The 12,152-nt window shown below is 36.0% G+C and overlaps 1 protein-coding gene across 5 annotated transcripts in view; it reads right to left on the reverse strand.

Annotated features, from left to right (window-relative positions):
* Positions 1 to 3,931: 3,931 nt before the first annotated feature.
* The window catches only part of LOC124794625 (tyrosine-protein phosphatase non-receptor type 2-like), a 75,031-nt gene continuing 66,810 nt past the window's right edge, over positions 3,932 to 12,152 (reverse strand). For 2 of the 5 annotated variants that reach the window (XM_047258123.1, XM_047258121.1), the window contains exon 9: positions 9,256 to 10,580. In XM_047258123.1, coding sequence (XP_047114079.1) covers positions 10,361 to 10,580 — 220 coding nt within the window. In that variant the 3' untranslated portion in view covers positions 9,256 to 10,360. Of the gene's footprint in view, positions 4,876 to 9,255; positions 10,581 to 12,152 lie in introns of those variants that run through there. The other 3 variants (XR_007016589.1, XM_047258124.1, XM_047258122.1) reach the window with 3 other exon arrangements.

Here is a 12,152-nt window from a genome sequence, read left to right on the forward strand (position 1 = left end):
AAACATTAGAAAGGGGGAAGGGGAGATAAAGAGTCACCTGATGGCAATGTAGTTGGAAAATTGCAGGACAGAGGGCCAGTGTTGGATATGGCTCCATCAGGCAAAGACCAATTTGGAAATGAAAAATTAAAACCAACAGCCATTTCTGAATAAAATGAAGGAGGGAAAGGACAGATGTTTCAGATCAAGTGGCTAGTTACATCTCACCATGAAAAACCATTAGATCGTACCACAAACTCAACTTTGAATTCCTCTTGAGTATTTCAGTGGCCAATGCATCGATATTGGTTAGGAAATTAACTTAAACATAATGTAAATAAGGTACTTCAGAACTGAAATTATGCAACATCCTCTTGGACAGTCAACCGAGCACGAATTGTAAACAGTCTCCAAGGACCAAGAAAGATCACAACAGTACCTTGGTCCAAGATCAGGTAACGAAAGATGCCACTGCCAAACATTTATGAATAAAAAATATGAACTAAACAGAAAAGTGCAAAAGAGGTGCAGGGAGTGTTTTGTGAAGATTGCTAAAATGCATGAATAGTCTGAAGCTGTGACATGAGTAAAGAGGGCAGTTACATTCTGTGGAAAGTACAAGTGTATCTCCCCACAGTGTTATTCACAGATGCGCTGAATACTGTTTACTTACTTTCTAATGTCTACTTGCCTCTTCAATAACTTGCATACTGTGGACAAGATCATTTCCCTTCTTTTCTTTTATACATTACGTACTGTTAACAAGTAATTTATTTCTAATTCTCACTGGGCAATGACTAAACTGTAGTGATAGACATCCATGTGGCGCACTGAGACAATATTTCTGCTGGCATCCCCAATTTTGCCTTTTTTTCACAATGTCATATGAGGGCCTCTATTAAATATGGAGCAAATAACTTTTTTTTGACACGATTTGAAAAGTGTTTCAATAACACGAACTGGCCGGGCCAGTCTTTGCCTGGGAGGTGAAACATCCATCGCTAAGCTTATGACAGCTAAAGTGTCAAATGAATATTCATGATTTACAATACATGCAAACCACATGAAGATGCAGTTTTCTATGAGCAAATAGTGGTTTGTTTCTAAATTCGTATAGCTCATTTCAAAACAAAACAATGGAAAATCCTGGATGGAATGTGGAGACACAGTTGCAGACAGGCACAACAAAAAGACTCTCAAAATTAAAGCTTTTTGCCATTAAGGCCTTTGTCAATAATAGACACACATACACACACACACTCACGCAAACGCAGCTCACACACAAGACTGTGTGTGTGTGGGCGCGCGCTGCGCGCGTGCCTGTGGGGGGGGGATCTCAATTAGAAAATATCACTTTCTTTAAACTTTGTGGTGGGGTTTGGTAACCCTTGTGTGCTCATAAACCAGTACTAACTATTTTTGATATTTTCTAGTTACACTAATCATAATTAAACACACTTATATAATTGCTTATTGAGTCAGTTTCTCTTAATTTTCCCATGTATATGACATTATTTAATGTAATGTATTTATGTGTGTATATTTTACAGTTTTGTGATTTCTGATTTTACACTTGTCAATAAATAAGAGTGGAGCAGAGCACCACGCTATCAGTAGTATGCATTCATTAAGTCGACAGCCTGTAGTTACTATTTTGCCACTGACCTCGCCGCACTGATAACACTGGTTCCCATCAGATCACCAAAGTTAAGCACTGTCAGACTGGGCTAGCACTTGAATGGGTGACCATTTGGTCTGCCGAGCGCTGTTGGCAAGTGAGGTGCACTCAGCCCTCGTGAGGCAAACTGAGGAGCTACTTGATTGAGAAGTAGCGGCTGCGCACTCGGAAACTGACATACGGCCGGGAGAGTGGTGTGCTGACCACATGCCCCGCCATATCGGCATCCGATGATGCCTACGGGCTGAGGATGACATGGCGGCCAGTCGGTACTGTTGGGCCTTCATGGCCTGTTCGGGAGGAGTTTAGTTTTTTCTTTGTAGCTACTATTTTACCAGTTATCAATAAAAATGTAGACAACTTTGTGTGTGAGTTGCTGTTTCAGCAGTCATTATATTCATATCATGTAGGCAATATCTATTTAACTATTAAAATGTACGGTACATGTCAGAATTGTGTAAATTTATGTATTAGCAGGCCACCAGAGAACTTTGCAATATTGTGCTGATTAGTGTAACTTGATAACCTCATTTGAAAATTTAGACTACTGCTTCTTAAAGCTGCTCACCAGACAAGGAACACCGAGTTTAAATAAATATGAAGAGAGCAAATCTCAGTTATTGCTTTATGGTGTACTTTGTTTAACATGCGTCCATCAAGTCCACTGATACAGGGACAACTCAAGATGAGTAGCTATGTAACTACCGAAGACAAGTTCCAGATTAGCAGGCTTACAAAAGTTGTTAAATAAGGAACACAAGCTTGGATTGGGGGGCAGAAAGCAGCCATGTCTGTTCCAAAGGATCTCATCATTAGCCATAATAGATTTAAAGAAACCATAGAACAGCTTAATCTGGATGATCAGATGGAGAATTGAACCCCACCAAAGAATTTTAAGTCCTCTGCCACTTTGTTAAATGATAAAACATATCTATCAGGATATTGTTTACTTGAGAAATAGGTAGAATGTACACAAAAAATTGTGTATGCTTGAGGTTTTAATCAATATATATGATATTAAGCTTAAGGTGTTGATTGATTCAGAGAATGAGATTATTGCTAGAAATTGAGTGACATGTTTAAGAACAAGAATGTAGAAAAATACCCAATTCCTTAGAGTAAGAGCCAGAATAGGCACTTGAGGAAAAACGACACTCTGGAGTTTAAAATGGCTTGTCATACAAAGGAATGTTGTTTTTTCTTTGTACTACAATTTAATTTAAGTGTGATCCTGGGTAGAAATTGGTTGGTTCACTCACTAGCTTGCCATTACTTAATAAGGGGAATGTTGAAGTTTCTCGTCTGTGGAAATGTAGTAGAAACAGCATTTTCAGGGTGTATGGATACTAATAACCAGTCTTTTAGAAATAACTTTCTGCAAGCAAATCTGTAAGACCATGATTCAGATAGGCTGAAGGGATAGGACAGCCAACAAGTAAGAATATAAATAAATAAATAAATGTGGAACCTAAAATAAAAAAAAAGGGGCAGCTTGATATGAGCAAAGCATTTCATGACAAGTGTATTGTTTGAGCTGCTTATTGTTAACTTACGAGTGTGTACACATTATCATCAAAGCCAGTTAACAAGGCAGACACTGCACAGTGAAGCTATGGTCTGCTGTCAGGAGATGGTACCACTTAGGACAACTGAAGAGTTGAAAAAGGTACCTGGCAAGCAGCCACGGTATTGGCCAGCGCGTGCTAGCATCAAGTCAGGTGGAATTCAACGAACGGTGGTGCCAGTGATGATTGCATGTTGTATCCTTTCAATGCCTTGTGTTAAATGTGTGGTGGGGCAAGTTGTGAAACAAACACTAACTTGAAAATACTGTATTATATTTTTGTGCTGTCTCAAAAACAAAAAGCACAGAACTTCACTTGTAACAATGAAAAGCCAAGAAATATTAAAACAGAAATAAAATTATCTCTTAAAGAAAAGCAATAGAAACACTGAGATGTTCTTTCTACTTATTACAAATCTGTAGTCGCCCCCTCCCCGAGAGAGAGGGAGAGAGAGAGAGAGAGAGAGAGAGAGAGAGAGAGAGAGAGAGAGAGAGAGAGAGGGGGGGGGGGGGGGGGGGGGAGAGGGGAGGAGATACTTGCACTATAACTTTCACTTTCTCTAAATTTGCAGGGTAAATTTTAACTCTTATTGGGTGCAAATTACTATAGTTCGGTCAGAGCCATAAGCAGTTGAGAAAGAACTTACACAATTAGTAGAGGAACTAGGCATGTAAACTGGAAGTTTTCTTTGATAGTGCACCACATCAAATAAGATTTCTATCATTTATGACAAAATGTGTAAATATAATTACACATCAGTAAACTCAGACAAACTTACAAAATACTGATAAAAGTCTATAATTCCATACAAGATACTTTGTAAACTTACTTTTTTTATCAGCATGTGGAGCAGAATCTCCACTACCAGCAAATTCGGTACTAACATGGACACTAATTCATTCTTATGATGATGTACATTAATATTAACAACTTCATTAAATAATAATAAAATAAAAAATAATAAAAATTGTACACAATTTTGGTAGCATCATTCATTAAAATCAGTGTAGAAATTTCTTCGTGGCACCAAGTACCTCAAAGAAACACTATACTTAAGGGAAAGAACTGGTAATATTTACTACTGTTATTCCATTTTCAAAGGCCATTTCTTTTTCCTTTTAGTCATTCATGTGATGCCACACGAGGGCACTCAAACATATCATTATATAGTTTTCAAATGACAAGCAAAAAATATCCAAAATTACGAGAGTTTTCAATTAATTACAACTCTAAGTTACAACATTGGAAAAGTCACACATTTTCAACAGTCATATTTTTTGGTCACCACTTTGTAAATACCTTGAGTAATGAACTGATATAAAACATCACTTACTCCCTTTCAGCCACATGTGCACCACGGCATGTAACACTAGGTACATTTATTTTTCTGTTATGCACAGAGAGTAACCCAAGTTGCAGAAAAATATTATATAAAAATATCCAGAGCTTGGTTGTTTTGCATTTAACAACACATATCAAAATGGTCTACTGAAATTGCCAACTTCAGATCAGTAAGAATGTAGGATTTTTCTAGCACAGAATATGCCATACTGTACAGAAATGAAATGGGATATTTACTGCTGCTTACTAGAACCACTGTCACAGCTGGAGACTGCTTCTTCCGTGTTGCTCTTCCTCCTCTTCTTGCTGGGCCTGCAAAGAAACATCTGGAATAAACTGTGAGGGATGGCTCAAAATAGACAGAATTGTGAAATGGCTTAATTTCTTTTTTCTTTTTATTTTTTGATGTTCACATCTCTCATGCAACTAATGACACAGAATTTGAAATACAATTTGTACACAAAAGATCTAACACTTATCATACTAACAGTGAGAACAACAGACTTAACTGATACTAGTAACTTCCCCCTTTTCGCATACCTATGGGGATCCTTACACTAGCAGATACAAACGGTAAAACTGTATTTTATTGATGAAGATCACAACAGTTCCTCAGACAAGGTAAACAAATCCCCAAAACAAAAGCTCTCAGTTCCATGGACACACTATTTAAATACACAAACATTATTTCGAAACTCAACCATTTGTCAGTCAAATTCTGACACAATAGGGGGAAGATATCCGGTATATGGTTGTCATTATATTCAGTTTAGTTCATTTACAAAGTTCAACTTCCTTTTTTTACAAAAATATGACCCAGTCTTTGTTAGCAGACAGTTTCCAATGATTTATAATTGTCTGATTTTGTAAAAAACTTCAAAAAGTGTGTACTACTAATAGCAGGAATGCACAAATTACAAGTTACATTATGTCCCTTTTCACAGCTCAGTATTAAGGATGAGTTCAACTATAGTGAACACACTTGTTTGTTAGGGGTATGTATAAAGTTTAGAGAGAACAGGTATAGAAAGCATTTTTGAAATTTTAAAATAAATTAAAACTGCATGTAAAACAACAAGGAAAGTAGTTATTCGTAAAATTTTATAGATAGGAGGAGCTGCAGTGTTTGCACGCTATGCCGCCACTTGATTTCACAGATCAAACATAATTAATGGAAATATGCATTTGCTGTTCAGTAGGGAGTTATGAGAATAAACTTTGAAATCAACTGGCAGTTCTTAAGCAAATTTCTCAATCATATATTACTTTTATCTTGCTGAAACTTTGATGTGCATCTACACAACCATGGCAGGTTGAAAAAAGTTCGTACTTGTGCGCTTTTATGTCACTTCCACAGTGTGGCAGTTTGGTCCCGAGCACATCTAATGTCAAAGAAATACTTGATGCAGCAGTTAGAATTACATGTGAACAGCACTCCTTTGCTGAGACAAACTTCTCATCTTTCAATCAAATAATGTATAATTCAATGAAATAGTAATACTTGAATGCAAACACAGGACACAGTTATACAGAAACAAATTCCAATCTGTCATCTTGCTTCTCTATCACATTTATCACTTTTGAATTTAATGTCCCACCTCCCAAAATTTTCAATGAAATATGCAACAAGTAATAGAAGTTGTTGCTACCTTTGGGAAATTTTCGTTGCAACATGTTACACAAAAAAACACATTAACAAAACAATTTAAGGGAATCCAGCAAGACCCCAGAAAGTTACTGTGATTGTACTGAAGATTATTTTTTGGAACTCCGCAAACATGTCAAACAACAAAACAACTGAATATTTCTTGTGTGTGGTATGGAAGCATTCAAGAAAAGAAAAACTGTAACCTCTGTCAAGCCAAGCCTGCCAGGATATAACACTTCTCACTTCCCATCATGGGACAGTGCTGCATTATGCTTACAAATATTACACTATTTATTTGCTAGACAGCTTCTGTGACATTACTGAATGTGTCTATCACAGTTCAGAAATGAAAAACTCCACATGAAAAAGGAAAACCTCTCTCAATTTATTATGAACTGAAATTAAGTGACTGATCCACCAAAATTTCTGCACCCTTCCAAATAATATTCAAACTGTGACAATATACTAGGTGGCCTAAAGAATGAAAGCAATAACAGGAGAGAAATGGAAACAGCTCAGTGCTGGACAAATCCCTCTATTACACACCATTCTCATGTGATCCACAATACACAATGAAAATTAGATAAAACTGTTCGTACTGTTTTATTTGTACTGATACGGTTTTCAACCATCTCCTGCTTGTCCTAACAGAAGGCACCAATTTTTGATTTTACTAATTGTTTGCTTTCTACCTCTGACTTGCCACAGTGTAAAGTTTGGGGACCAATTTGTTCTCAGAAACTCCAGTCCTGGAAGCAGTACATTTTCTGCTGAATGACTGCTTGGAAATGTCATGTGGGACTAGATATATAAGTTTTTAACGAATCTATTGTTAAAACAACCATGCAAACACAAAAGAGATACTGGAACGTATATGTTATAACAGCAAATGCTGATAGCTTCTGAAGAACACAATACTGCCAATCTCCTCCATTTCACTGCTAAATGAACGTTTCAGATGCTCTACAAAAGAGCAACGTAGGGGAAACTATACTTAAATGAGATTCATTTAACTGAAATTACAGAAGATATTACATACTGAGATTCAGAGAACGAACTTTGATTTGAAAGACAATTACACCAATAAAATTCACTATACACAGTATTTTTTCCACTGGAATCAATTAAATATTAGCACTATAATAGGCTTGAGTGACTTTAACATAAAAGGAAGAAAGTAAGTTTGACATCAAATACCCGTTATATTCCTGAAATATTACTTTCTGTATGTGAATAACACAAACATACATAGGTAACTGCAAGATAAACTGGAATGCAATATTAATTACATCAAACAAGCCTAAAGATTTATAGATCTGGGATGCCATCAGATGTATTATGTGCACAACTTCAATTTTCTGTAAATTACAAGCTTCGGAGTGTACAGCAATATTCTGATAGCACTTCAAATTATACGAGCCTGCGTAAAACTGCGGCATTTCATGTGATTACTACTACCACTACATAAACACATTATTTAGAAATTATGGAAATAAAAATCACACATAAAGTCGATTATCTTAATACTCTGTGACATGTTTTCATCTTTGGCAAACCCATTCTGATCCTCCTTTACTTTATGTTTACACTTGAAACAAGCCTACCCTTTAATAGTATAAGTAATATGGACAAAATTTCTCTCACACAACAGCCAGCCAGTCACTAACCAAAACTAGTTGACAGTCTTCAGTCTTTAAATAACAATATCTTCAATTACTGGGTAATAAACCACAAAATGCATACATCATTCCCTTCTCCACGTCTACATTAAATCTCTGCTCTTTAGTAATTTTTTATAAGAGTAAAGGGGAAAAAAAGCCATCAAAAAGTGCTATGAGCTTCAGGAGAAGGAAAGAATCTGTACAAACTTCAGCTTTTCAGTTATTAACTATTTCTGCAGTATCAGCTAATGAGAATTCTACTTCCAGTGACGAAACTGTATGTTAGGTACATACATGGAACTGAACACTCATTTTCACACCTTGTTTCTAGCCTAACAGACAACGATAATGATACTCCAGTGACTTTTCCCTTCTGGAATGTGGACTTTTTGATACTACTAAAAACTGTTCAGAAATGATACAGTACACGATTAAAATTTTGGGTGGACCGTGATTTATAAGTTCTTGATTACTAAGCTGATCAAAAAATTTTGCAATTTGCAAATGTTCGTTTTACAATTATTAATGTCCTCATCGGCTGACTAGCAGCTTCTTTTACCTGTTTAAGAAACCAACTGTATCGTCTGCCCAATTTACTACTTGGAAATAAAGGTTATTTCAACCGTCTATCTTGTTGTAAGTTGCAGAAAACTGAAGTATTTTTGAGCAAGAATAGTAGAACATATAACTAGATCTGCAATTTTAAAATTCACCCTATACTTAAAAAGGCGAACACACAAATACATCCCTCCCTTTTTTTCACATTCAACCACAGTCTCTCCCCCCCCCCCCCCCAAATATCACTGCCACAAACACTGAAATTAATGATTACACATTCAACTGACAACTGGGAATGTAATCTTTTTGTTGATAGAAACAAGAAAGATAACTGAAGTGATATTACACATTAAATGCTTTGCTTTATAAATATTTATGAATAAAACAACTATACTACATTATATAGATTAATTTTTGAATAGGTAACCTGAAATAAATATAAACTAGTTTAACAGAATATCCATTCACACGCTTAACTCTACTATAGTACAGGCAATTCCAAACTCTGGTCCAAAACATAACCTGTAAATACTAGTCGTCATAAAAATAACTACATAAATAAAATATTTACTAGCACAAAAAGATTTACAGCTCAGCAGAAATAAAAGGAAAATTTTCATATACAGGCTCCCCACCTAAGGTGAGAAATTTACAGGCACTCACACTGAACATTAAACTTTTCAAGTAATAAAATACAAAATCTTAACAAAAATTTGTGCATTACTGAAATGATAATACAAGCAGCAAAACACATCACCACTCATTCCCAATAAACTCACATTTGTGACAAAGGTATGAAAGAACAACACGGCTGCTGTATCACAAAATTTTTTTTTTTTTTCGTTCCTTCGAATCTGACCATTTTCCTTTCATCACTATGTTGAATAAAAATCCATACAGCCTCAACAGCAAGAAATTGCCCCCACCCCAGTACATCTCTAAATTTGGTGGCTAACAGGTGAAGGTTTACACAAAGTGTGTACAACTCAAGAACCCCTCTAATAACAATAAATTTTGGGTAATGGAGTTGGTGATTTGTGAATGCAATATCAGCAGTAGTTATTTTTAAAATAAGAAACATATGCTCCACTGTACCAAGTGAACAACAGAATAAGACTACTGTCTAAACTAATGCTTGTTTAATTCCTGTAATTCATCTGTATTGGTTTGAAATTACAAGTAAGAAAGATAAATGATTTCAAGGTCACACAGAATGCCTACCAACAAAAAGATGGATTGCTCTAAATTTTGCCAAGAGGAGCAATTTATTAGTAACAGCCAAACACTTACATATTTGATGCACTTCTAAACAAAATAACAGGTCTTGTTCCACTTCACTTGCAACACACAATAATTGACACTTTGAGAGGTTTGTTTTCTTTAAAAGTTGACCACATTTCGAATGTTGTAGAAGAAAAGACAAGAAAAATTCCTGGAGCAAAACATTTAAAAATTACTTTTAAGTATATTTTTAAAAAACATCCAATCCAATAAGGGGGCAGCCCACGCAGCAAATTTAACTCCTATATGATGTAACGCAGTACATCACGTTTACCCAGGGCAATGTTTGTCAACCGATAGTATCTATACTCCAAAACCGTCACTGAACACCATTTTCTCAATGGGACAAACATCACCAGTTACATTTTTGGAAACACCTGCACACAACATTTGCCAACTATTCATCTCAAAGAGTCAGTGGACAAAAAACACAGACTTAATGCTAGCAGAAATAATGAAAATGTCATAATCGCTCCCAACTAACACAGTCTGTTTAGCATTTATAAAACACCAACCAGTCCGCAGTAATTTAACCACAGTGACATCATTACCCAACATGCATAAATTAATGTATTACACTGAAAAGAGATATCCTATATGCCGACAGTGCAGCACAAACACCTCCAGGGTTTGATGATCTCTCTCTTGATCAAACACGGTTAGAGAAGTAACAGTAAGCAATCCAGCCTCCGCCCATAACAAGCCCAAGACCAAAACCAACAGCTAATGGCTTTGACAGAGACCTCCACAGTTGTTCTGAACGTTCGGCAGCTTCTTGTTTACGCTTTATTTCACGTATACGTCCTGTCAGCCTCAAAAGCCGCTCCTGGCGCTCATGCCTTCGATGTCGTAGCTGAGGTGTATCATCACTGTGGAAATGAAATACATTATAATTTACTTTACTGAGATACACATAGTACATTAATTTACATGTAAACAGAATCAATTACGTTAGATACTGTGTAATCAAACGTGGGAAAGAAGGCAAAGCATTAGAGATAAGTTACACTTATAAATCACTGTCGCTTCCTCTCTCTGGCCTTGCTGTGGTGCTGCCCCTGACTCTTCTCACCTTGCTTAAAGTGCAGGAGTATGGAAATATATATTTGTAGCGTTGTACGTGTTTGCGAGATATGTGGAACTATTTTAGCTGAAAGAAGCATGTGTATTATCTGACAATGTGCCATAGTCGGTTTAGGACAATTTTTACTTCCTTGATATTTTATTTCCTATGATACAACCAGGACATTCTTTGAGAGGTGTATCCATGAGAGTTGTAGGAGCTGGGGATTTCAGATCCATAATTTACAATATACAATGAACAAAATTCTTCATGACCACACAGGTTGTGTACCTCATAAATTTGTAATGAAAAAAGAACCTAACTCAATGTCAGAACGAAAAGAAAATACGCTTTTTAGTCACAACAATCAAACTAAAGAGGCGATAAGAAGAAATGTGAGAAAGATGCTCAAAATACAAAGTAGCAACATGATGAGTTTCGAATATTTTACTTACGAAATTTGAAATGGGAGACTTTAATATTAGTCAAGTTTAGATAGAAGACGAGTGAAATTCATTGCTCCATTTACATATTTTTACACATAAGAGCGGCCATTCATAGTTTAGACAATCACCAATCTGAATGCATATTAGTAGAGACAATGACTTCTCATACAAATTTTTAGTACCATATTTACTGAGTGGACTGGACAGTGTACTTTATTAAAATTTCATTCATGTTAGTTTTAAACATCTCAGTATTATTAAAAAGTTAAAAGCATGAACGAAGTGTTTGATTTTGAAGTTTTTCTTCTGGTGGTATTATTTCTTGGTTGATAACACAGAAGAGCTTTCTGTGTGATGCTAAATGAATTAATGACTTTATTGTTATTTGATGAAGCTGAATATGGTTCATGTGATAAAATGAGGAAGAGGTGAATGTGGGTGCCACTGTGACAGAATACCCCTGCTATATGACGATGAACTAGGCACATTGACTTTGCATCTTCAAGTAGTAGCAGAGGACAAAGGCACAATTGTATTAAATCTTAAAATGATTTGAAAAATAAATTAAAAGTAAGGTAATATGTATGGACAACCATACCAGCATTGGTCTTAGGCAATTTAAGGAAGCAATGGAAAATCTACACTGGGTGGTCGGATGGAGATTTGAATAATCATCCTCCTGTATGCCAGTACAGTGTCTTACCACTGTGCCATATCACTAATTTCTGAATATTCTACATGCACATATTTTGTTATCTAGGTGACTGTACAGAACTGTATCAAATGCTTTCTGGAAGACTACAAACCACAGGATCAACCACTGTCTGTTGGCTTCTGGATCTCATATATTAAGCTGGGTTTAACGAGATCAGTGCTAGTGTAAACCATGTTAATACCTACATGGAAGTCTGTTAGTCTCTTGATAAAGCATT

This window comes from Schistocerca piceifrons, chromosome 4 (genome assembly GCF_021461385.2).
Source record: "Schistocerca piceifrons isolate TAMUIC-IGC-003096 chromosome 4, iqSchPice1.1, whole genome shotgun sequence".
In the NCBI taxonomy this organism is placed as follows: Eukaryota; Metazoa; Arthropoda; class Insecta; order Orthoptera; family Acrididae; genus Schistocerca; species Schistocerca piceifrons.